This window comes from Callionymus lyra, chromosome 2, assembly GCF_982586985.1.
Source record: "Callionymus lyra chromosome 2, fCalLyr1.hap1.1, whole genome shotgun sequence".
In the NCBI taxonomy this organism is placed as follows: domain Eukaryota; kingdom Metazoa; phylum Chordata; class Actinopteri; order Syngnathiformes; family Callionymidae; genus Callionymus; species Callionymus lyra.
Window position 1 is genome coordinate 43,617,917 of NC_141819.1, and position 27,630 is coordinate 43,645,546.

The window sequence follows — 27,630 nt, forward strand, 5'->3', positions numbered from 1 at the left end:
TCGGGGAACATTGAAGACATGGTAAGATTGAACCAAACCTTGTAAAAATGGATCATAAAACAAGCAAGGGCCAAACAAAGACAGATGCCTTGGATAGGTCACCGGAGAAACACGAGATATACAAATACAGATAACCACAAGAATGAGATGCAACTCAGACGGACACATTTGATCACTTTATCATTAATTTCCTAGACATTATTTAATTGGCTTTAAAGGGAAACTAATGTGAAAACCCAACTATCCTGACTCCTTCATTATGATGATGTTTTGAAGTTATTACTTTATAAAGTTCTCCCCCGTTTGAAATCTCGGAGGATGAGAGGTTACGAGAGTGAAGTCCATTATGACTCAATAACGGTCTTCACTTCTTCTCCACTCAGGTGTTATCACGCCCTGTTTTGTTATACCCTTGGAGGTAAAGATTTCCGGGTTGGATGACACGTGGTGACAAACATCAATGTTTGTCCAATCACAGCAAAGTGGGTGGTAAGCATTTTCAGTGGATGGGGCTTAAGCAGAAGTTCTAACGTAAATATTTAAATTAAAGGAGAGTTTTGTGCATGCAGATCCATTTAAGAGACACTTAAATTAACACATTAGTTTCCCTTAAATAACGTACTATCCATGGGATATTCGAAAGGGATATTTCAAACTGTAGTTTCATTCAATTATTTTTGTTAAATCCAAATCACAAATCTCTAGATCTAGTGACCCTAATTAACTGTTCATATGCGCTTGATATTTGTCTGACGATCACCAATGACCCTGTTTTCGCACCTCTGATAAGGGCAGTGACCCTATTACAAACTCCCCTTGGGCCCACACATCCCACCCTAGTGACATAATCCACCCACAGTCATGACAGAGATGGCCAGATCCTGCTCTTGAGTAATGAGGTGATGATGCAGTCAATAGAAAATATCAATTCCTAGAAACAAACAATTTTCCGATACTGAGCCCATGGTGGAAAGGTTTGTCTAATTAGAGGATAAAAACAACCCACCGCCCGTTATGACATTATAGATTTGGCCTGAAAATAATTGGTCCTTGTCAGCGAATGTCATGGAATGTTTCGACGCTTCAGCAGCAGCCGTCATGTTGTCAATCACTGTATATGATTTTCCAGATGAAGATAAGCCTTCCGAAGCGACTGACAAAAGAAACGGACTGATTTCAAAACACACTTTGGGTTCTTTTAGACCCAGATAATAGCTGGGTTTCCACCCATGGGACTGTGCAAAATACAATAAGCGCAATACAATAATGAAAATAAATCGAATGGCACTGAAAGCTATATGCTTTTCCGTACTGACAAATCAGACATTGCATTTAAAATGTGATTTAATCAGTTGATATTAGCAAGAAAAGATTTCAATTCAGTGTTATGAGGATCCTGCCTTAGGACATAGGATGGAAGTTTAAGGCTACTATCTACTTTTTTTAAACACCCTTTTCATGTCGTCTCTATTCTAAACAAGACAGAAAAAGATTCGGTTTTATGAACAAAGAAAAGTGTTTCTTTATTTTTACTTTTGTTGTGTAACACAACATTTTTTAATGTAAATTATATCAACGATATGAGAAGATATAAACAACGACACTATAATATAACGTTTTAGAATACAGGGAAACAGTGATCAATTGAGGCAAAATGGCAAAAAAAAAACTACCTCTGGACTTGTGTGCAGATAGACTTCAATTTCAGATTCAATAATACAGAGGGGAAAATGTAAAGTTGTTGTACACAGACCGGGATGTTTATGTTGTCTGTTTACATGTAGACTGAGGTCCAGAACATGAGGTCACAAGTGTACATCCATTAAAGTAACTCAGAAGATTTAAAATCATTTATGTGTTTTGTAAACTTTTTCAATATATTTTAGTTTCAGAGTACTCAAAAAGAGTGAAAACACAAGCAGCTGAAATGTTAGGTGTTAAATTTAGTCAAAATAATCAACTTGGAACATAACTTTTTATGATGATTTAAAACATTGAAATAATGGGCCCATTACTTAGTCCGACTCTTTCTTATTAATGTATATTTTTGCACTCATCAAGAATTTGATGCCTCGTTATTCATTAGGTCATCTGCCTGTTTCTGACCTGGAGGATGTGAATATGAAAAGAGAATGAAAAGGTTCGGTTTTACGTCAGCAAATGTAGTCTAATGTCGGTAGGACATTTTTTAAATCTCTATTTGGGTTTGAATAACCCATCAAACCTATCCCATATTGTAGCACGACAGTTGCTTGTAGTAACAACTTTATACTGTAATAGGTCACATTTAACACATACATCATGTTTGGTGGGTCACATGGACACAATTATGGCAAGATTTATGCTATTGTGGACGTGCAACGTGGTTATGAGTTTCTCTGGCAGTCAACCAGAATTAACTTGACCAGTCGTAGGTAAGATGAAATGACTGTCACGATATAAGCTTTGTTTCACCACATCTCCAATCCCATCAGTTATGATGTTGAAGAGGCAGGAAATATTAATTAAACCTCATCACGATTTAAACCACCCTACATTCCTCCGCTCACTGTGAATCTCATTTATAATGTGATGCCAACACACCGATAGTTGAATTAGAAATTTGAATCTATACATTCACTCTGTTGCTGAAGGCAGCAGGAAGAGCGATGGAAGAGAAAAAGAGGTAGAGAAAGTAGTGCGATGGAGAGGACAGTGAGATCCATCTCTCAGTGCTCCCCCTCCCTTCAGGCTTTCCCCTGCTGGTCCTGCATTCATGGAGGCAGCAGCACTTGTTATAAAAGCCCCCAACTGCTGAGCGAATTGGCCTGCTGTTGTTTTTGTATCCATGAAGTGTGTTTATAGATTTATGTTTACTGTATACGTGTGCGTCAACATGCTCCGTGTGAGTCTGTGCATTACATCTCCAGGCCGGACGAGTGGGTGTGTTTCCTTCGGAATTTTGCCTCAATTATGGTGTGACTCACCGTTCTCACCAGATGCTCCACAGCCATCTTCATCATCGCACTCCTCTGCGCTGCCTCTTTCGTTCTGTGCGCTCCCTCCCTCCTGCTCGTCCTCCGCCCTCCCTCTGGTGTTGGTCGCCCAGCCCAGCTCTGCTAACAGCTCCTGAAGGACGGGAAATGAGAAGTCCAAAATAAAACGAATAGCAGAGAAAAATCTTCGGATGCTGGGAGACATTTGGACTTTCTTGTAAGAAAAAACATTAAGAAACAAATTCCTAGTCCACCTCTCTCTGGTGAACAATGTTGACGTTGCAGATGTTTCAATCACTGAACAGAATTTAAAAGACATTTAGGGAAACTCTGAGATCTTGGACTGTTCGAAACTGGCAAATTTGGCAGACCAAAATCACCTTATGATCAAACAGAACTTCAAAATGCATTTAAACAGCTATATCAGAATTGGTTATCACAGCAACCAATCAACTACGAATATGAAATAACCTTATTTAACCATACACAAATGAAAACCAAGTCTTCTACAGAGGAAACATGTTTAAAATGCAATTGGTTATGTATATGTTTAAAAAAGAAAAAATATTGTTTTGGGTGAAAAAAGATTTCTTTACAGATTTTATGTGTTTTCCATTCTTTATCCACCTTGTTTAATCACTTCAAGAGAAGCAAATTGATGTGACTAGTGCATTTTATCAGGATGTCTGGGAAAGATGGAACTCATTGGTGCAGAGCCAATACACAAGTATGTGACGAGTACACATGTGGGCGAGATATTTTGTCCCAGTTGTCTTGGGAGTGACTAAGAGGAAACAGAAGGATTTCTTTTAAACTTTAAATGCCTCCATAACCCATGATCTGTAAAAAAAAAAGTAAAAAACAAGTTTGGTTCAGTCAGGACAGGTAACATTAATTGTTGATAAAGACTTTATTGTATGATTGTATGATAACCCATGTAAATATATTGTTAGCATTACCAAAAGATTTAGCTTGATCTACATTCATGTTCCTCTTAAATTGTCACTTGAATTTAGTTCACACATACCAACTGGAGTTTTTATCAGTTCTGATGAGAGCAAATATGATAAATCAACACCCTATAAATGCTTCTTTAGGTGAAGAGTACTGCTGCGTCAGTCGTTGACTTGCTGCTGCTGCTTAAATCTACTTCACGATATTTAGAAAGACTTACTCTGCATTACAGCTGGTAATCCCTTTAATGCACAAACATACAGAAAGAGCTGTTTCTGTATCGCATCTTGTATAGAGGAATTACACACACACCAAAAAGTTTATTTTTAACAGCACCACTTAACACTATGAGTGAAGGGAACTTTAGCATTAAAACAAATGAACTAGTATGTAATGCTATAAGTGGGCTTAACTAAAAAAACAGGATGAGTAGCAGAAAGGATGAAACAGGAAAATATAATTGATAAATGTGAATTAGATTTGAATTCTAGGAGTTATTTGTTATGGAAGAAACAGTTGAAATACAATACAAACATTTAAACGTATTGAGACAAAATAAAAGGAACATGAATATACAAAGTCACAAAGGAGAAGCTTACTATTAAGAGGTAACAACATTTAGCCTCTCACAATCCTACATCTTCAAGTAGTCTTGTAACTTTTTTTATATCTATATGGATAATCATTTGATTTTATACATTTCTTCTCACTTCACAGTAATATAAATAATAGACACCCTATTGCTTGGATCTGTTTTTCTATTGCTGAGTACTGACACCACAAAAAAAAAATCCCATGTTGCATTCGCAATACTGACAATACAATTTACTGATTCTGATTCTGATATATGAACTTGCAGCATTCAGTAAAAATTAAAAATGATAAAGAATCTATTCCTTCAATTATAAATAATTAATAGAAAATCCAGCACTGACTTGTCACAAAGAGCCCAGCAGAGGAGCCACCACTGCCAAAAGAAAAAGGTAACAACATTTTTGATGAATGGAGGTTGAAACTGTAATATATTTTCTCACATATTCTGCACGCAGTTAATCCTACACAACAGCAGGCTGTTCTGGTTCGGGTTAAGTCTGAGTGAATTGGACATCTACTGGCCTTTAAGACGATTCAACACTGAACCATCCGACTACAAACGGGGTTAAAAATATACTCCCATTGTTTTCCACTGCTTCACATGTCAAACATCTGTAATTTAAACGGACTCAGAGCCATCAGACACAGAATTTCCACAGTGACACACCGATTAAAATACTCGATGTAATATATTCCATCCTGAGTCATTTCTGACATTTAAAGCCCCAATAGAAGACATTTTAGTCTCCTTTGTAGTAAGGATAATTCTAATGACATCAGATGAATAAATAACAATAATGAATACATAAGTAAATAAACGTTGTAAATTACCCTTATCTAAATCGAGAATCATCTAAACGTGCTTCTCTTCAATGCGAGTGTCTGGGTTAAAGATCTTGCAGGGGTGACACTCCGGGCGACTTTGAGACTTGACAGTGTTAACAATGACACCTTCACCACTGAGCAAGACTGAATATACAATTTCCTCGGCTGTCAAAAACAGTTCAACTTAATTAGCTCAGAGCGATAACAGCAACTTGATACGGAAGAGTTTAAAACACAACAGAGGTGAGATTCCCCTCATCACAGGCTCATCCCAATTGGCCGAACCTGCTAACATACTTTCTAATTGCAAAGAAAGGTGGATGAGTCATCTTGCAGAATCCATTAGAGGGCAAAGCTAGCATGAAACAGAAGCCGCGCTCCGGAGGGCCAATTAACGCCTCACACAACGGGACAGTGAGCGATAAGAAGAGACAAAGACGGAGCAGCAGACCTCCAAAACTCATCTTACGACTTCATTAAAATTCCAAGGATGCTTCTTTGTGCTGCTTCATATTTATTTTCTTGGCTTGTCAAAGAGTGTAAATGGCACGAATGACAGGGCTGAATTATAATTAATAAACGCTTTCAAATGAATGTGTGCGAGGAACAAAAGACGCACAGCCTCAGTCTTACGAGAGGAACTCAAAAATAACGTGAGCTATATATGAATAGAGCCGTGTCATGGATTAGACAAAGAACGACGAAAAAAATAACAGCTATTAAGTAATGCGGCGCTCGTCACCACCGTAACTTTATTATTGTGAAGAAAGAGCTAAGCCAAAAGACAAAGCCCCCCTTTCATTGAGGGAAACTAATTTAGGTGTCTTTGGGTGAAAAATGGAGACACCAGAGTTTCAGTTTGCAGTACTTCTCTGGTGAATCCAGAGAGAGAAGATACTCTAAACTGCTGCCTGCAACAGTTAGGACTCAACCTCTGACCTTAAGGCGAGGGACACGACTCTTTCATCCACTTGCTTAGACCCCAAAATTAATATTTATTTCATCGTTGATGTGGAAAAACACATCCTTTTTAATAAATTTCAAAAAATGACTGAGTGAAAACACCTGCAGTTAAGTGTGGACAATACTAAAACTCTGTTTTTTGCTCCTGATGATAAGGTTTCAGGGTTGAGTCAGCACTTGGGTAACTTAGGTCAGTCTGTCAAACTGAGCCTGAGAAACCTGGGTGTTGTATTTGACAAAGACATGCCGCTTGTTCAACACTGCAGAAAGCTGACCAGCAACTGTTTCCTTTAACTGAGAAAAATCGCTAAACTTAGGAAAATGTTGTCACAACATGATCTGGAGTTTATAATCGATGCATTTTTGTCTTCTCGCCTGGACTATTGTAACAGTTTGTTTTCATGTCTTAACAAGAAGGAGCTGTCTCGGCTGCAGTTAATACAGAACTCTGCAGTGAGAACTCACATTTCCCCGATCCTTAAAACTCTTCATTGGCTTCCAGTTACTTTCAGGCTCAACTTTAAAATTCTGGTTCTTACTTTCAAATCTATTCATGGTCAGGCTCCTCCTTACATCAGTGACCTGATCCAGCCTTACACCCCAGCTTGGGCTCTGAGGTCTGTGGATCAGAATCTGCTGATGGTTTATCGCACACTCTTCCTGACCAGAGGAGAGAAATCCTTCCAGGCTGTTGCTCCTAAGCTTTGGAATGATCTTACTCTCTCTCTGCGTTAGATGGAGTCTCCTTCAAGAAACATCTCAAGACATTTTTATTTGTGCTGGATTTTTCTCAATTTTCTTGGACTCCTATGTTCGTCTTATGTCTTGGCCCTTTAGAGTTTTTCAATTTGTAGATGTTTTACTTTTAACTGTTCAAGTGACACTGGTCTAGAACGGCGCTTTACAAATAACTATTACTTACTTACTTACTTACTTGTGTACTTGTATTGATGGATTCTGATAACTATGTTGATTAATCTGGGTTTTCAGAGACAAAGTGCAGGGATGGTTTCTATATGTGTCACAAAAACTACCTGCATATCTGATTCTTTTAAGCATCGTGTTCACAATTTAATCCGTGTGAGGCTTCAAAACATGACTTTTCTAATCCTCTTATTCTGAGCTTGTTTTGCTTTTTGGGATTTTCTACTGATACTTCTTTCCAAACCAACACAGCAAGACTTAATGAGGTGCTGAGGACAAATCTCATACATAAATAATGATATCACGCATGTGTGTTTGTGAACATACGAAGTAGGTGCTGACTCTGCGTTTGTGGACGCAACATGATTAATGGTCCCTGAGAAAGCCCCTCGGTCCGCATTAAAGATGGCAGTAGCACCCGCACACACTGTGCTGGCCATTATACAACAACAAATGTCATTAAGTGTTCATGAATCAAGCACTTCTCAGGCGTGTTGCTGAGCATGAGTCACAGCAGATTTCTTCCCCCTGGAGATGACTTGAACCTAAAATTACGACTGTTGCTTTTATGTTTGGCATGTTTCTGCGATGTGTCAACATCTTGTTTAATGTGTTTATCAGTGAACAGCTGGAGGACACACTCGCACACAAACACACACACAAACTGGATGAAGTGTGCAGGTGATTTTTGAATGTCTTAAAAAGTCCTCAATTGGTGTGGCTCTGAAAGTTCAGTAGATCTGTTTCGTCAAATTAATATATACATTTTTGTTTGATATGGCAAGTGTTAATCCTTATCAAAGTAATCAATTGAAATCACTGATTTTCTATTCACCCTCATGGTGTATAAGGTGAGTAAGAATGTGTCTTTTTTTTAATGACAGGCAAAAATGTACATCCATTTGACAGGCCCACATTTTATATGTCCAAAAAGAGAGACCAAAGAACATCCAATTACCTTTAAACGGCTCCGCTGTAATGTCCCTTGTGTTTTGAGCCCCCGACAAGAGAAATTGTTTTCAAGCTTGTTTGTAGCAGAAGCTAAAAGGCTAACATGATAAAAGACAGGAAACACTCCAGGGAAATATTGTGTGCTCTCCCAGTGTAGACAGTAAACGCAAACACACAGAATAAAGTGTTGATTTTGTATTACACCTGACAAAGTGTGAAACAAGGATATTTGAGCAGATGGAATTTTTTTCAACTAAATTATGATGCAGACGTTTTTAAAAATCAGATTTCTGAAGAAATCTGAATCATCTGCAGCTGATAAAAGACTGAGGAGAAAGTATCGTTTCCATCTGTGTGATCTTATTTTCTGCGAGAAAAAAAATCCTCTTCATCTGGGAAACTTTACTGAGACTTTCGCAAAGATCAGTTTCTAATATGTCAAGGTTCATTGCATGTGACGAGAGTTCTTATTTGGACCATATGAAAATAGAACAAAGGTCAGTGAAAGCCTCATTTTTCATCTGGTAAGTACAGATGTTGCTCATATGTTTTGTTTTTTTAATTCATCAAGTTGCTCTGACAGCAAGTTCTCACCTGAGTGAGTTGCTCCAACTTCTTTTTGGCATCCTTCAGGACAGTATCGGTATTGCGGACAGTCATCTCAGGATTCTCCCTCTGGGCCTTCAGGCTGCTGCCAACCACACGACCAGCATAACTGCAGAACAAGAGAGAGACATTCGGTACTTTGTGTCCCAGTTCCATCCTGACCCACTTCTCCTGGAGTTTTGTTGCTCTTGTTTAACACTTATGTTCACGAACACAGGAAAATGAAAAACCTTTGTTCTTGAACAAGGCAGGTCACATCACCTGACACCAAACACATGGAAAGTAATGGATACAAGTGTACATTGAGAGTTCTTACTCAATAAAATATTTTTAGAGTAGAAAAAAGGGCAAGGAATCAGGCCACTGGAGTTTAACTGACGTCTAACATATCTGACCATGACACGACTCCAGTAAAACACTCTCGGCGCGGTATGACTTCTTCTTCAGAGTGGTTCTTCATTAGAACACACCTGGAGACAGTTCTGTCTCTAATGCTACGCAATGTTAGCAAAAAGTATATTGGCGAGCTGGTTTAGTTCATCCGGGCTTATTTCGCTCCATCATTATGTCGTGAGCGCATCTTCTTAGCCGCACAAGTCATTACATTCAATCATTTTCTCTGCTAATCCTGTCTATGCTGGCAAAGCAGCTCCACTGGAAGAATGAAACACAAGCACTCGCGTTAATTATTTTTCCTGAGGGCTGGTTTGGACGTGTTTAATTAGCTCATTCATGAGTTTATATTCTGCATCACATATTTTCATTTCTACTGTGGACTTTGTGTCCCATGTGATCGGCAGCTTCCACTTATCTTAAATAATCTTTATATTTGGACACTCAATCTGTATTCTAATTATTATTTGTATTATTCTTTCCCTGATTGGTTTCATTATCTCCTTAAAAAAAGACAAACAGACCACTAAACTGTAAATATCGAGATTAGCAGGATATTGTAACTCTTATATAATATATATAATCTATAACATGATCTTCTGTAATATTTACCTTTCTTATATATGAAAATAAATATCCAAAAAAAAATGTAAAATGTTTTATTTAATTGAGATATATTTATATCAATTGCATAATGTATTTTTTTATTTGACATTTTACTCACTAACCTGTTTAACCATCTACTCCAAACTCTGTTAAGGTGAGAGATAAATTGGGGTGCAAAGAAAACATAATTTTACGTTAAACAGTACATATATAAGATATGCTTCTTTTTTTTAAATAAAAGTGAGAATGGAGTGTATCACAACTACTGAGGAGTGAAACTCATCTGGCTCACTGATGCAGTAAGTTCTATTAAGGTATCTTCAAATGTTCATGTGAGTTTTCTGAAGCAGTTTACAAGAGCTTTGCATGTAGGGGGTTCTCTAGCAGTCTATTTAATTCCTACATCAGCAGGGTGGGGAACTAGGCATTCCAGGTATGATATCAGATCCCTTCCATTGAGGGTTGACCAGGGCTGACCTGTAGAAGCAGTTACAATCACAATCATTTTGGATTGAAGGTCTACAGTCACGGTTGGAGAGGGTATCTGCCTTGGTGACTACATGACGGCCAGGGCATCACTCCTTACTTGTTAAATTAACATATGAATATTAGGCCAGGATGAGAATCAGCTCCTCTACAGTAAATCCATAACCATGGTTCCTTAGTCAGAAAAGGCAGGAAAGCCCTGTCCAAGGCTGTAAAGGCGAGAAGTTCAAATATATTGGGGTCTTGTTCACAGGTGAACAAGAGATTGGTGGGCAGAATGGTCGTCAGTCATTACATCTCTGTATTATTGTGTACTGGCAAGGAAAGAGCTGAACAAAAGATGAAGTTCTTCATTTACTGGTCAATCCTAAACACAGCTATGGTCACAAGCTTTGGGTACTGACCACATTAACAAGTTCACAGATGCAACGAGGGTGTCTAGTCGCAACATATACCTAAGGGATTGACCAGTCATTCAGGAGAGATTTAAAGTAGACGTAGTTGTAATTGTAGTACCACCCATTTGCTGTCATCTTCTGGGGTGCCTATAGACTGAAAATAATATAAAGTCCTGCAGTGACAAGTACAGTATTTCCATGAGTGTGAAAATGAGGGCCTCAAATTTTAACTTGATTTAGGCCTGAGGACATAAACTTTCTGACAATGTTCCTCACAAGGTTTTGGCCTTAATTCAAAAGAAAATGATCCTTGTGAGAAATATGTTTTTGGAGTATTTGCCAGACTGTATCTCTGGTTCCAGGGTGGAGTAGAAAAACGTGGCTGAGAAGAAAAAGTGTAAACTATCTCCTGGTGTTATCAGTCCACAAATGTCATCCCCAGTAATTGCTTCTCTGCTTCACTTGTAGTTCAAACCAGCACTTACTGCTCCATATTAACTCACAATATTGCCCATGAACTCAATAAATGTGAGGCATCTTTTTCATTCTCCAGTCAGTAAAGTGGTTGTAGCGTACATTCACAGACAAATAAGAAGGATTTGTTTTAATCTGGGCTGCTACTAAAAAACTAGTGTTTTATCCCGACAATAAAGGAAACAAAACAAACTTGTAATGATTTGAAAACCTTTGAGCGGATTTCCTTGATGGAAGGGGATTGAAAACACCATGAAAAAGAATGTCATGTTGGCAGCAGCTTGTTACTAAAGGTGAGAGTCGTTTCGCAAGCTGATCAATAAATGGAGAGATTAAGGAAATATCTCCTAAAAGAAGAGCATGATCAATTACAGCTCATGAGACAAAGATGGAGTTTCTTACCTAAAGGACAGGTGCCATCCTTGAGTTATCTATAGTAACTGTTGTGGCTCTGAAAGCTGCATGGCTTCCATTGGTATGCAAATGTTATAGGATTTTGAGGTTCCTACTCTTCTATATGTCAATTTAGTCTCTTAGGTACATTTTAGCTCTTGTGGGTTTATTTGGTGTTTTATCTCTGGCTGATTGTAACCACAATATTCAAAACCTTCAACCATAGAGATGAAAAGAGAAAGGGCAGAGCGTTCATACCTACCTTCCAGCTATTATTGATAACCAATTTCTGGGACACCCTGACAGTTAAGGAAGTCAATGCAATCTCCGCTTATAAACAGTGCAACCAGTTTTTATGACTTTGACGATGCAAGATGTAATGGAAAGATAAATTATTTATGAACCCCAGCACTTGTCCTCACTCTGTCCTCACTTATCAGTCCTCTAACGACCACACCAAGGACCTCGGGCACATCATCAGGAAGCTGAATAGAGAACCAGATTTGGGCACACTAATCTATTTGCAGGGCGTTCTTAAAACAGACTCCCAGAGGCCGAGAAACGGCTGCCGAAAGGCGAAGAGATATGATTATGAGTTTCTGCTGCCATCAGATTTATGGAGGCCGCAGTACAGAGGAGCTGCCGTTGGATTTAATTTGTCTCCCAGCAAGTTAGGTTGGTCCAACATATAAATCCCAGTTGAGCAGAAGCTCAGTGAATGTCAGGGTCATTGATTGTGCACACACCTCACATGTTGTCGTTGTCCTTAATTTGCTCTTATATGGAAATGATGTAATCAAAAGAAGTACAGCTCAGCTGATCAATATTTTAAGTCTAGTCTGAACTAAACTTGAATCTCCTCAGTACATTCAGCCTGCTGGAGTTCAGCGTGGGGATTAAAGACACATCAAAGCCATTGCAAAGCATTGTACATACCAACACTTCCTGATAAACATCTGTGTTCAGGACAACAAGAACCTGCTGGACTCAGCCTTCCAGATCAAGGGTCTTAAGTACTTCCATGCAGGCTGATGCCTACTTCAGGACTTCATGCATCCTTCCATCATGTATTGTTTGATGTGCTGTTGTATTGCCGTCATTCTCAGGCCTAAACTAACTTCACTCTATTCTGTCTTTCAATGTGTAAGGATATGACAACTTTACTGTAATCAATCATCTAGATTTAACACACATTTCAAATAACCACTTGATTAACTGATCATCTTTCATATTGAATTCATATTAAATAATTATTGTCTCTCTTTAGAATCCACATGCTCAGCTATTTGTCAGGTCAGGTCAAACCTACACTCACACTGAGAGACACAAAACAATCTGTAGATGGTGCCAGCATATCTCTGGACTAAGGACAGACATCTGCAACACGTGGCACGGCCATCTTAGAAGTGAAGTGTTTAGAATTACTGACCAACAACACATGCACAGATGACCAGAGGCTTTTACCTGAATATTCATACTATAAAAGATCCACCATTTCATTAGATATTTGCATTTTGGCATTCAAAGATGTCTCTTTGATAGTCTCTGCTTTGCCAAGGCCCGAGATCATGTCAGTGTGTCTCTAACTTCTGCTTATTTCACTAAGCGAGCATTTTCTCTTAAACTCATTCCTGTGTCTGTCCTTCTTTACCACCACCACGTGTCGATCCGGGGAGGGGCCGATTCATTGGAACAAAACCCCAACAAATGGAATGACAATAAAATTCCCTGAGATCCTTAAAAGCCCTGAAATAAAAGCATCCTTAACAAGAACAGGACTTTGGTCTCTGAGTATGTTTGGTCAAGACCCACTGTACGCAGTACAAGAATCAGAGCAAAGACAGGAGCACTTTGTTTACTTTTGATTGTTTCATTTCTTTTAAAAACAGTGTAAGTAAGTTTCAGTAACACAATGTTCGAACTGTTTATATATATAGATTTTACGTAAGAAATTATCTTACATTGTTCATGCACTTGGTTTTATTGAATATGAATAATAACTATATAATATTAAGAATTTATACATGTTTCTTGTTGCACTTAATAGTATCCTGAGTGCCTTAATGACATAATGAAAAGAAAGCCTTTCAGTTGAAGAATGTGCTGTCAGTGTGTACAACAGTTCAGATTCCACATCAGTGAAGAAATCCTAACATGTTGCGTGCTCCAATTGACCCCAGAAGACCTTTCTCATTCTCAAAAGATTACAATCTCTCGTAAAATAGGGGTGAAGCAAGTTCAGAGAATAAGGAACTAATGTATCTTAGCGGAAGTTCAATCAAGAAAAATTCAGTTTCCTTCTCACAACCTTTACAAACTCGTTCATTTTCATCACTCTTTCATCACAGCTGACCGGTGCTACTTCCTCCTCCCACTGATCAAATGATCACTGCTGATCTGTAGAAAGTTCATCAACGACTGTCAAGTTAAAAAGTCACCTACTAACAGTTCTTCCTTGCAGACGCGCAACGGGTCCCTCCTCCTACCCATGAACCTCCAGTCTTCATGGTTCAAGCTCTGATCCTCATCGGTGCATTGATCTTCAGGTTCTAAACGTCTATACTTCTACTCTGTTCCCATTGTTCTCAGAATTTTCCTCCTCTCGCTCTCCTTTCCCTTCATCTCCCTTCGTCCCAGCGGGTCGCAACAGAAGGCTGTTTACACAGTCTGGTTCTGCTCGAGGCCTGCCTTAAAAGGAAGTTTTTCCTTGCCCTGTAACTTGTGTGATCTCGGACCTGTTTTCATCCAGATTTAGATTTAGTGTTAGATGAATAACCTTGGGTTAATTATGATTGAAAATGATTACCAAGATGCAGCAAACTCACCACAACCAGTGTCAAAGACGCATCAGGAAGGAAAATAAAAATTAAAAATTAAAAGTTATTTTACTAAGTCATTACATTAAAAGGTTTTTCTAAATTCTAAACTGTGTCCAAGTCTTTCCTGCTTGAAGTAGTTATTTTCTCCTGAACTGAAATGGTTACACCGGAGTTTAGAGGAGTCCCTGCTATACAGAAATGTTTTGACATGAAATCTGGATCTGGTTAATCTGGTTATCCTTTTCCTAAGAACTGTTGTTCAACTTCTACTTCATAGTCCTCAGTACCATCACTTAACAGTCTGAGGTTCATAGCTGCACACAGACCTGGGAACAGATCTCGCTGAGCATTGGAAAAGCTTATCATTCTCTACCAGCTCAGAGCAGATAAATCAGACGTGGCTGATATTGAGGAACATGACTGTGCATAAATACAAAAAAACATCTAATTTGTGTTCAGCAGCTTGTAAAGATCAGATGGAAATTATGTTTGTGCTGGTGAAAACAAGATTGGAGCGGAATTATTTGGATCTCCTACAGAGAGGATCTGTGAGACGCGTGACTGTGAGTGACGTTTAATAAGACCAAGGGAATGGCAGACATAAATCAACGGCACCGAATTGACAATTTTGCTCCTCTGTTGCCCTCGGTTACAGCCAGGTTGCTCGCGGTAACACACACACTTTCCACCTTTCTAATGTCTAAACCCCAAATCAATCACTGGGAAGAGAAAAACATTAGTATGGAACAGAAAGAACAGACAGCGCCATTGTCACCGAGACAAACAACTGTTGGAGAGGAGATAGAGGAGGAGAAGAAACCGACAAATTGACAACTGCAGACTATTTGTGTGGATTCAATACTCGTAAGCGTCGTGTTCACCTTGGCTAAACGTCACAGGGCTCAAACTCAACAGGTAAATTCTGGTCGGGACTTGGAACAGACCAAGGTTTTTCTGCACATCTTTGAGCCAAATTTGATTCAATTTTGGTTTATTTTACTTGATTTTAATGTTAATTTGGCATTTTTGTCAGATCATATGTGCGTTTTTTCTGAATCTGTTCCATCTAAACTGTAATAAAATCTATATTAATTATTAATGATCTTTATTCCCTAACCAGCTGTCCAAGATGGAGTCACTTGCAAGACCTGCACTCACAACCTAAACATTAAATATAGGGCTGCGAAATATTATCTTTTCTTCTCGGCCATGTTTTCATTTATTACCATGATTGGTAAAAATACTTCAACAAAGTTTGTTTTAATAATTTCACCATCCCTCTATCCATTTATTTATTTAAAATTTAGTTTAGGGTAGGGCGTCGGGTTTACCAGCATAGTAAAAAAGGGCCATGACTTACTCGACACCCAAGCTTAGAGAAGCAATAGAAGAGGAATATGGATAGGTGAATTGATATTAAGGCTTCTGTAAATATTTGCTTGTAAAACACAATAAAAACAATAATATATATTTATTTACCACTTCAAGAGTGTTTATATGAATGAAGCTATTAGCATGCCTAACCCAGTGTTGCTAAGAACAAGCCATATTTGCATTAATGAAGTCCAGCAATCCCTCACCAAATTGTGATGCACTGTAACTACTGTTCTGACTTAGAGGAATCACATTTCTTCTGTGATGGCATCTTTACATTGACTTCCAGTAGAATTTATATCATTGTAAGATCCCACTCTTAACTTCACAACATCACAATCATATCGGCCTCCTAGGATATTTTGACCCTCAAACTCAGATAAATTAGTAATACCACCAATCTCCAAATGTAGATATGGAGCCAGGGCCTTCAGTTTTCAAGCCCCTCTGCAAGTACCATTTAAGGGCAGACACCCTCTGTATGTTTAAGAGTCATCTTAAAACTCTATTTGTTGGTAAAACCTGCGTAAGGCCTGTTATAATGCCTGTTAAAAACGGTCACACAATGTAGTTATCTTGAACATGTTATTCTCTTCACTTATATACAAAGACTAAATTGTAAAGTGTCTTGACATAACACTGTTATGATATGACAAATTTTAATAAATTAAATCCATTCTTGACCTGTTTTTCTGACTGACATGTAATCATCTTGTATGGACTAATTAAAATAAAACTACAAATGCTTTCTCGTACTAGACCTGTAACAGTAAAATAGCCACAAGGAAATCAGTAAAAGCCTAAAATGTATAAAAAACATATCTTAATAAAAGTGATGTTTAAACAGAAACAATGCACACAAATTACTTTAATATGGATCAGCAATCCAAAGTTATATCTCAGTAATTGCCTAAAAAACACACAAACAAACTCTGACAAAGTTTGCCACATAGCCAAGAGTTTGATCAATTTGCTTGTTCAGCCACAGCTTGCTCAAAAAGAAATCATTGTGTATTCCTGTCTTTAGAGGACAGATGACCCTGCATGTCCACACCCTAAAAGCCTACTTCACCTGGATTTCCTCCAAAAGAGAGTTCTATGACTAATACACTCTCACCCAACAGCTGGCGTCGGTCTCACCACCGTCTTTGTGCTCCAGAGAGGCAACTCCCAAGGATTTTGACAGTGAGGAGGGAAGTTGGCCAAATTATTCAACTTGTTTATCAGCCCTAATGGTCGATTCAGTCATTCAGGGTGTGCTGTCCAACTGTTATATTAATCCACCCTTGCTCATGGACAACACTTATGGATGTGCAGGCTTATGTTTCGATGGACAATCCTTCAAACCAGATGCACAGAGTGACAGAGAAAATATCTTGATGCTGTACTTTGTTTTTGAGTTTCTGTACTCAGTTAAAATGGTTTTGTGGGTACTCCACTACATGTGAGTGCAATTATCTGAGAGAGCGTTCAGTGAGTTCTAGATAGTTATATATTAGAGCAGAAAATATCTAGGTTGATATAATCACTTGATCTATGCCTTTATTCTAGAACACGTCTCTGTGTGCACTTCCTTCAAATAAGAAATAAGTTGACTCGAATGCCACCATGCATACAAGGTAAAAAAAAGAAAGAAAAAAGATCAACTGTGGCAGACAAATCAATCAGTTGGCTGTCGGGCAGAACACGAAAAAGAAAAGAAGAACGCTCAATTCTAAACAGCGCAGACTGATTTCATTGTTCTTTCAGACTGAGATGAAGTTTGTTTGTAGAGTCATTGTTTCAAACACCTTAAAAAGGAATTCAAGATAAACGATAATAATGATCTCAAACGACAGTCATTTCAGCACTAACCATCTATACTTCATACAAAAGACAAAGAGGTGAATGACGAAGGTGAAGATGTAAAATTTAAAAATACGTCTTTATTTGTATAAACTGAAGAAGAAATAGACAGAGATTTGAGGAAAGGTAGTGCAGTAATAGAACAATGTTGGCTAAAATTCAGATGACAGACTAGCCAATAAGTATGGCCACGACTGATAACGACAAAAGTAAAAAGTAATCGTTATTTCTAAAAAATGTTTCAGTGGACCATCCTCCAAAACAGATGCAAAGATTGACAGAGTGATACTGTACATTATTTTTGAGTTGCTGTACTCAACTACTAGTACTAGTACTTGTGCTAGTTAAAATGGTTTAATGTACCAATAGCATCAACAAACATATATATGTTTGAATTTGGATACACAGAAATACACAGAAATGTACTAATTTAGATCTAAATATACCAAAGATATATACAACATTAGGTGGTGATGTTTCCTACAAAATTACAATAATTAATTAAGTAAGTACGTAATTTGTATTCATATAGCGCTTTTCCAGACCAGGGTCACAAAGCGCTTAAACAATAAAAACAATACTGAATTAAATATATACAGTTGAGAACAATAGCACATGTTGTGTCACTCATTTTCATTGTGCAGCTCTGGCACCGAATTCTTACTATTTTACCGGCTCTGGTTTGGTTGTTTAACCTGCTCTTTAATCAGCAGCGATGATGAATTAAAAAAAAAGAAAAATCCGAACAAAACAAGGGTGTGGCGGAGGTCACATTTTAAACAACAATGTTGATGAAATGCTTCCCTCTACTGGGTATGATTTGTAATTGCAATAATGTAATTTTTCAAAACAATACATATTTTTCTTTTTTTTTGGAACAATATTAATTGAATTCATGTTTGTATACTTTCAAATATGTATAAAAAATGTTATTCAAATGCAGAGGGTTAGATGACACACTGATTTTGCATTTAGCTTTTTATTCGTAAAACGTATAATAATGATAATAATAAATAATAATTCATTTTATTTTGATAAGGATATCTATTCATTCACTCCATACTCTGTGGTGGTACGCCACTATTGTAGCCACAGCTGCCTTGGGGCAGACTGACAGAAGCGAGGCTGCCAATTTGCGCCATCGGCCCTTCCGACCACCAAGACACAATAACTGTCCCTCAACATTCACTCAGGCAAGGTGGGTGAAGTACCTTGCCCAAGGACACAACGACAGTTGAGAAGAGGAGTGCTGTGCCTATGAAGAAGATGATTGCCCAACAAGGTGGAAGAAAGGTCAGAAGGTTGTCATTTGAGAAACAAAGTTGTCCTGATGAAACTTGAGACTTACGTCATACCAGGTGTTCACTGAAACAATACGCTACAAGTATGTCTCTGATGTTTCGAGAAACAATGTAAGTGATCGACTCTTTTCATGAAAAGCAAACGCCTTCACTTTGTGTAGCCGTGTGAGCGGGTATTTCTTTAATTTGATTGGGCCCAAACACAGACGTTTGTAAGTGAAGTGGGTCAGAGGCTGGAGGAGATGAATGGAGGTCTGAATGGGAGGATGGTGAGATGAATGAAGCGTTGAATGAATGAGCGGGTGGATGGATGGATGGGAGAGAGAGAAGATGTAGAGAGGTCAGAGTGGCACAATGTGGACCACGTCCAACTCCATCTCTTCCTGCCCTGAAGTAAACTTAAAACAAACATGGTGTGTGCCGCGGCAGCAGCATCATAGTTGTCGCTCATCTCTGCCATGATAATCCATCTTTTGTGTCTTCAGAGTTACGTCATTCTGATCAACTTTTCATTCCACACAAACAAGTGATTCTACGCAGATCTGTGCGTGATTGACCCATAAAGGCTCATTTTCGCTGTGATTGTGACGCTGGCGTATGAATGTTTGTGTTTGTGTGTGTGCAATTGTGCATGTATCTTTTTGTGTGCATGTTGTTGTTGCTGTGTGTGCCCGTTTGACGTGTTGGAACTGCCAATGTGATCACCATGAGAAAGAGTCTGGAAACAAACTCTCTAACCTTACAGCCCTTCTTCACACATACACACACACACACACACACACACTGATAGCTTTATCTCAAACTTTGTATGACTTTGTCTTTTATTTATGATTTAACTGTCAACAAACCATCCATAACACTTCAATCAAGGATGGACATCAACTTGGATTTGCTGATTTATAAAGTTTTGTGTAGCTCAGGTTGTGTAGTAAGATGCTTGGAGGGCACCTTGATTAATCTCAAGCACTAAACCCAACTCTAAGTTAGCTTGACATGGTTCGATTAAAGACAAACCAAACACAGACCCACGCTGGACTATCACCCACCTCTCCACCACGTCCTGCCCACTCCAGCACGAGTGCTGCTCCACCTCCATCTCGCTCTCACAAAGCATCTCCGGTAGTTCTGAGAAGAAGCGTAGATACCTCTGGATGGAACCCTCAAATTCCCTGCAACATAGAACAGAATTCATTTTAAAGAAAAACAGTGTCTAAGATGCTCATAACATTTTCTTTTAGTAGTAGATCCAGTGATTTACTGCTTCAACTCAAGCTCAATGTATTATTCTGATATTGGACTGGACTATGGTACATAGCACACTTTGTATTTTTTTTATATATTAGTCTTTGAAATGTGTGGAATAAATTAAAACAATGAAAAACATTAATATTTATATAAAGTTAAATACAAATATTAAATTAAAAAAATTCAGGCAAACCATTTAAATATGGTTAAAACATTGAAATGTTTTTAAGGTGCAATTATTTAATAATATCTAATAAAACATTTAAGACTTAAATGAATACATGCTTAAAAAAAAAGAAGGAATATATATTGAAATTAATTGATGATGAATGAAGTACTAGTACTAGTAAATGTTGAAGTTACCTTGATATTTTTTTCAGACTTCGGCTCTTGTCAACTCTAGAACCTTTAAGTGGAAAAGACCTTTTGGAAAAACACAACAGTCACAATAGAAATATCCTGGATCCTGATGTTTTCATCCAGGATTGAGCACATATATCAGTCTTTCTTTGACTACAACATTTAACGAACAGAAACAGATGCAAAGTCAATCCACTTCCTTCACCTGCTGGGCTGCAGCTTGGCACGATGAGGTCCCTCGGAGGAAGACGAAGTGTAAGACAACTGGTATGAGGATGTTTCTGAGGTGACAAAAGTGTCCTTATGCAGGGCTTTAGCATTGGAAATGGGTGTAATTGGCCCTGCAGCCAGGGGCCCACACACCTTCTCCACCTGCAGAGACGTAATTCACATCAACTATTTTGTTTGGCGGTTTCTTCCAACACCAAACACAGCTAATGACTGGGTTACATGTTAAGTCATGATTTGTAGGGGATACAGTTTACTACCATAAGAGAGCACGGCTTGTGACATGTGCAGAGACCTGGTCACAGCTTCAACGCGTGTCTCACAAAACAACATGTTGCAAAAGAAAGAAAAGTAAAGAGTAATGACCTGCACATTACGATCAATGAGAGGCCAGATTTTACAGTGATGTATGAAGAAGAGGAAAATCGAAATTAATCCTGCTGACTTGCATTACATGCTAGAGGTTGACTGCTATCCTGTAAATCAATACTGTATTTGTCTATTATGTTGTTGTGTTTGTGTTGTTGGAAGGATATTGGTGCTCTATATTGATTTTAGCATGATATATTTCACGAGATGAACCTTACAGCAAGCTCCTTTAGGAGATGCTTTTGTTTCTTACTTCTCTCAATGTGATTAACTTTGTTGCAAGAGACTAAAGAAGAAGAGTTGAAGATACTGAGCTTGATATCTTGGAGAACTATATCTGAGGGACATGTGGAGAAGTCTGGCAAGAAGAGACAGTGTTGGACCAAGAATGTTGGAGATGAAGGAAGACAACAATGAGGTTCATGAATGAGCACATGAAGTGCATGATGCCTTGGTGCTTGGTTCTGTTTTTCGATTGCTATTTTGTGTGCATTTTTCATTAATTTGTTCTACAAACACATTCCTATGTTGTGTTTACAACTCTGGCTATAAAAGTTTCTGATTCCGATGTGACTGGAGGATGATGAAGATAGGTCAAGGTGGAGGACTTCCTGTTGAAGGTCTGGATGGAAAATGAAGCAAGAATAAAGTTTAAATCTGCAGGCAAATGTTTTGAAACACATGAAAAAGTGTAAAAATCTGTAGTTTACATGTTAAAGGTAGTAGTAAAGGATATTGAGAGCTTTTCCTAAAATACTGAAGCTCTAATTGAAGCAAACCTAAAGATGCAGGCAAGCGGAGAGCAAGAGCTTCCAGTTTTCTCTCTTTCATTTATTTAGAGCAAACACTTCTGTCTTCAAAGGCTGGCAGCAATCATCTTTTATTCCTGAATCGCTGCTGGTGCAGAACAAAAAGGGGTTTGATGTTTGCTTTGGGTGGAATGAATGAGAAGCTCTATCAAACATTTAATGAAGTGCTATTTCTTATTAGCCACAATTATCATGCAATTATTCCTCTGTGGGTTTGTTTACTTCTCAGGAATCTACTCCACTAAGTCCACAGTGTTCTCGTCAACGCTGGACAGCGCCGCCGCTCCTTCCTTCAGCAGTGTGTGCACGCATGCATGTGTTTGTGTGTTGTCTGTTTGTCCAGAGATTAGCCACAGAAACTTTCTCATCACCCAGAATCAGGCTGCATTCTGGGTATCGGTTGTCCAGCCAACCAGAGCTTTTGTCTGGCACTGGATCTGTATTCACACTCGCGCACACACGCACGAACACACACGGACTGAGGGAAACCCCAGATTGGGTGAAGAATGAGGCTGTTTTTAGACCAGCTAGGTGCAAGGCTTTTGTGAGCCTGCTGCAACTGCCGGTGTGAAAGGAACCTTTCCTCACTCTTTGTCGGAAATTCGAATGTCTTTATCAGTGGAGGGATTTATGAGCGAGGATGAGTCAGCTGTTGTCGCAACATTTATCATCTTCGGAAAGTATTTCTTCGCTAGACCTGCAGGTCAGGTCAGGGGTTTAGTGAGTGTTAGACTGGAACATAAGTCTTAAAAAGTTCCAACTCTGGATCTTGTCTTGTTGAACTTTTGGATTGTGTAGAGCAGAGAGATAACAATGTTATATACATTGTAAATCTGATTTGAGTAAAGGGGATTACGCAAATTGAAGTGGTGGAGTGGTGGTCTAGAAGTGGTGTTGTCTCCTCCTCATCCGTTCGTCAAACTCTCAGTGTTTATCAATGTGCATGAACTGTAAACAAGTATGCGTGACTTTCTCTGATCGTACCGTGGCTGTGATGCGCGGTCCATGTAACTGAGCATGCAAGATGGCATCATTCACGTGATTACGGATGGCTAACAGAGCGAGCTCCATGCTGTTGTGGCTGCTGCTGGTAGCCATAGTTGCAGATAACCGCTGCAGTGTGAGCACAAAACTTGTCCAGGGGGCTGCTAGCTCCGACACCCCCACCTGACATGAGAAAGAAAACAGGTTAGTTGATTACTTTATATGGTAGAGCAGGGTGAGGAGAATACAAGGGTTGTTACCAAACATCCTCTCATGACGTTGACACACAGTTCCGTGCATGGCCGGATCAGGGTCAGGCCTCTGCAGTGGGAGCAATACTGCATCCTCACCAGCCCCCGTACACACTCTCTGGACAGGGAAGCTTTTTCTGTGGCATTCACAACCTCACCGGCCAACCTCAGAAGTTGACTCAATGCTCGCCCTGCACCGAGTGCCCTTGACAAGCTTGCCACTAAGAGGCGAGGATAGGGTCCGAAGGGGCTTACATCTTGCCGCGTCATCCTTAGACAGTCGTCGTGTCCGGGGGAGATTGGTGATGAGGTATGATGGGACACAGGGCCGATTCCGGGGTTGAGAAGACGGCGGTAGACCAGGGGAAAGAGATCATTGTAGAATTGTTGCACACTGTTGTCCAGGGAGGATATCGAATCGCCGGACAAATATAGTTTAATGTCATGGAACAGCCGAAACACAAGGGGGCGACAGTCGGATGCAAGGCTGGAGTAGGCGCTGTCCAACAAGGTGCTGGTCAGATTTGAAGTGAAGGATAGAAGTGACTCAAAGGTCTCTGCAGGAGAAGAGAAGAAGAATAAAGCATTACAATCTGTCATATAGAGGAGAATGGAATTATCGCCTTGATCCTAAACATTTTGACTGAATTATATTCAGCATAAATTCCCATCAGTGGATGTACTGTACATCCCTTCCAAATGTAAGACAGTACCCAAGAATGATTCGCTTAATGACCAACCTCATGGACTAGCCAAGCTCACATGTCTGACTAACCTTGGCCCAACTTCGTCCTGCAACAAACAAGTGGAAATAGCCTCGGACTTGATTCATCTGGCGCTGGTTTTCACTGCCGTGTTATCTTTAGTCAGGTGATAATGATCTGCCCAATCCTATGATCCGCTTTGTTTCCTACATCTTATAAAGTGGCCATCCACATTGCCTACAACGCAGGCGCCTCGATGAGCACTGGTCTAAGTTTAAAACACACCATCTATAAAAAGATGATGTCAATCTAAAGGCATTCTGACTCTCACCGGGACAACTGGGTGTAAAGGAGAGAGAAATGCATTCAGCTGAGGCTTTCAAGTCCCCGTCAGTAACAAGCGAGTCTCTGGACCTGAAAGTAACTGTCAAAGCTGCACCAGGTTTGTGATTTTAAAATAGCACATGCATTAATATATATAAGGATTTATAAAGTCAATATTGGATGTTCGATATCAGTTTGTGAAGAACTCAAAGTAGCTTGGATTTTTGTTAATAAATAAGGAAAGATCAAGTGTGATAAACGGAAATAAATAAAGCCATGCTATAAAACTTTTTTTTATTTAAATAGTCATACTACAAGGAAGGATAAGTGTAGCTTCAGATGCTCACTATTGTATTCTTGTATGTTGGGAACCCCATCACGCACTCTTTTGACCTTTGAAGGGCCAGCCAATTGTGCTTGCTAGTGCTTGTGGCTAATATTTTATTTTTTTTCAATCAGTTTTGTTTGTTTGTTTTTGCATTTAAAAACTAAAGCCCGGTGTCATTGAACTTGGATCAAAAATGATACTCAGTATGTTGGCTAGGGATGTCTCATCCACAGGTTTTAACTTCTTCATCTGTTGTCGATACCTGCTGATTTTTTTTATCACACTCACAATTACAGCATGATTATCATAATAACTACTTTGAGACCATTTCTTATTTGGTAAAAAATAAAAAAATATATATACAAATCCTATTTTTTTCTTTCCAACAGGTGAATAAACACTTAAAAATACACTAAAAATATCAGTGTATCATTTTTGTTAATTCTTTTGTTCAGCCAAACAAGTATTTCAGACATTTTCCATATGTCACATGCTTTCTGGCAGCTTTTAACACCTTTACTATAAATTTCGAAACCAGCAAGACTTTTTTGTGAAGACTGGTAACTTGGTGGGTTTTTTTCGATAACAGGCTCAAGTGATGGCGCCGTCTTTCCAATATCCTTCAATTGTTTCTTATGGTGTCTCGGTTGGCAAAGATTGAACCCAATTCTGGTACTGGCTTGGATATGGTTCATATCTAATGGAGGAGCTGTTGTATAGAAAGTGTGTGTGAAAAGCGAATGAAAGATAAGGACCATCTGTTGGATAGTTTTGATTTGAATCTACCTGAATATAGCTCTTAATACGGTTTTGAAATAATCGAATAAACAGATCGAGTCAAAGAGAGGAAGATAGTCAGTCATGCAGGAGTATAAAAAAAACATATTTTTTACACAGAAAAGCAGAGCAGATGAAGAGGTTGGTCGCCAGTGATCAGAGGAACAGGTAGTTAAACGTTGAGCTGATTGATGTCAGGGTGATAGCTGGTCTGTCTGAAAAGGGGTTCTCCAAAAGCGTTGGTAAGAAGAAAGTCCAGCATATTTAGCAGGTAAGTTTGTCACATTTTTTCTCCCAGGTTAAAGCTGAGTGTGTATTGGGTGTCGCTTAAGTGGTAACTGGATGTGTTTGATAGTCTTAAATAAATTATATTGTAACTTGAAGCTTCTATTGGCCTAAGATTAGATCCACTTTAATGATCCAATGGCCTCCCACGTCTCCACTGTCAGCTTTTTTTTTCTAGAAAAAAATGAATGCTGAGGGAGGGATAAAATGAAAGATTGTGTTGTTATGTGTGGTGGACTCACATTCATTGTGAGGAGATTAAATGCTATCTTCAAATAATAAACTGTGCGAACACAATGTACCAGGTGATGACGTGCGTCCTTTATGTGTCTGCATGCCCACGTCCTGCCAACCGTAACTCAAACACAGGCCGCATCAAGTGACAGGGTAAAAGCAACTCTGGGGACGTCACATGATTATCTCTCCAACCCTTCTGATTGGGTAACAGCTGGGACATGGAGGAGAAGTCACGGGGGTCTCACAGAGTCAAGAGACACACATGCAAGCATGTAGGCACACATTCACACAAACACACACCAAAGTAATCCTCTGGGTGTAAATAGAGCTGCTGCGGGTTTGTCGTGTTGGAAAGGGGTGGAGGGGGGTCTGCTGGGACTCAGCTCAGCTGTTGAAGACCACCGCAGTCACGGAATTTAAAATGATAAACATGATGAAAGATCGATCAATTAATCAAACATGTGTGTAACCAGGTTTATACAAACATCAGAAAGTAAGAATAATTCAAAACTGAAATTAGCCACAAACAAATGATCTGATTCTCAATTTGTGTCTAGAAATGACTATTGTTTGTTTCATTTAGATTTTATCAGGATGTATATGCAGTTGCTCATCACATCCTGACAGGTGTCATTCCAAACCCTAACAAATCCATGATTTTGTTGAGAACGCCTTCCTCTATTTTTATTCACCTTTGAGATTATAAACTCATGGTGTATTTACACAACATTCCTGTTCATATTACAAATTCTTGTATGTGAACGTTTTCAGGGAGGCATCATCTTTAATATCAAGTCTGCATTCCTCCCCTCCTGACAGTGTTCGTCTTGTGTTGGTCCCAAGTTTAGCATTTAACTAGAATAAAGAATGAAGTGATCACCTGTCTTGACAAACTTGAGAATTGAGACACAGATAATTGAAGGGAAACATTATATATTTATCAAAAAACATTCATTTATTTCATATTTCTCTGTTTCCCAATTGGGTCACAGGGTTCTGTCCCAGCTACTCAGGCTAAGATGTAGGGGACACCCTGGACAAGTAATATGTTCATCGCAGAGTATGTGTCAAAAGACAATCTCTCTCACAAACTCTCACCTATAGAATGGAGTTGCTGCACTTGTACAGTACAAATGGGTAAATGTCACAACAACACTCTTCAGAACCATGATTACATTATCAGGACAACACAAGACAGTCAACACTTGTGTGTGAGTCGTGGCCTTGTGAAGGCCTTCTTTGTATGGAGGTGTCTTCTGTTATTCCGCTCATGGCTGCCTCGCTGTTGTGTAAACATCAGCACACACTGAGATGGTAACTTTGAAAAACACAAGTTTCCATTCGTCGTGTTTCCTCGAGTCGATCCGTCCAATAATCAGTGCACGACATGCTCTTGCTCGGAGCTGCGAATCTCTCACACACTCGCACACACTCACACAGAAGACACACATTCACTCTGCGTTGAATAGCTCTGAGAGACAAGTGGACAAGCAGAGTATTCTTCCTCCTATTCAAAGCCGGCCATTAGAGACCGGCTGTTGCCCACGGCAACAACACTTTGCTGCGGATACGTACTGAATGTAAACATTCTTGGTCCTCCGCTGTCTCATTGGTCGAGAACAAAACCTGATTAGCGCACGGACGGACAGACAGACGGAGAGGGCGAGCGCGGGGAAGTAACAAAGTTTTGAGCTGCTCCCTCTGAGAGTTTCACTTTCTCAAAGACTCCATCGGGCATCGTTGTTTGTTTGGCTAGCCACCGCGGCGCCACACAAAACAAGCCGACCCCCACATCGACCACCATGACACAAACTAGCTATTTTATGACACACACACACAGAGTGTGAT

The 27,630-nt window shown here is 39.2% G+C and overlaps 1 protein-coding gene across 1 annotated transcript in view; it reads right to left on the reverse strand.

Moving 5' to 3' along the window:
• Positions 1-27,630, reverse strand: part of LOC148087207 (glypican-5-like) — a 45,173-nt gene that overhangs the window by 13,244 nt on the left and 4,299 nt on the right. The window contains exons 3-9 of the mRNA XM_087785390.1: positions 23,137-23,684; positions 22,877-23,059; positions 20,692-20,858; positions 20,490-20,549; positions 19,928-20,050; positions 8,781-8,901; positions 2,967-3,108 (exon numbers count right to left, since the gene is read on the reverse strand). Of these exons, the coding sequence (XP_087641516.1) occupies positions 2,967-3,108; positions 8,781-8,901; positions 19,928-20,050; positions 20,490-20,549; positions 20,692-20,858; positions 22,877-23,059; positions 23,137-23,684 (1,344 nt within the window). The remainder of the gene's footprint in view (positions 1-2,966; positions 3,109-8,780; positions 8,902-19,927; positions 20,051-20,489; positions 20,550-20,691; positions 20,859-22,876; positions 23,060-23,136; positions 23,685-27,630) is intronic.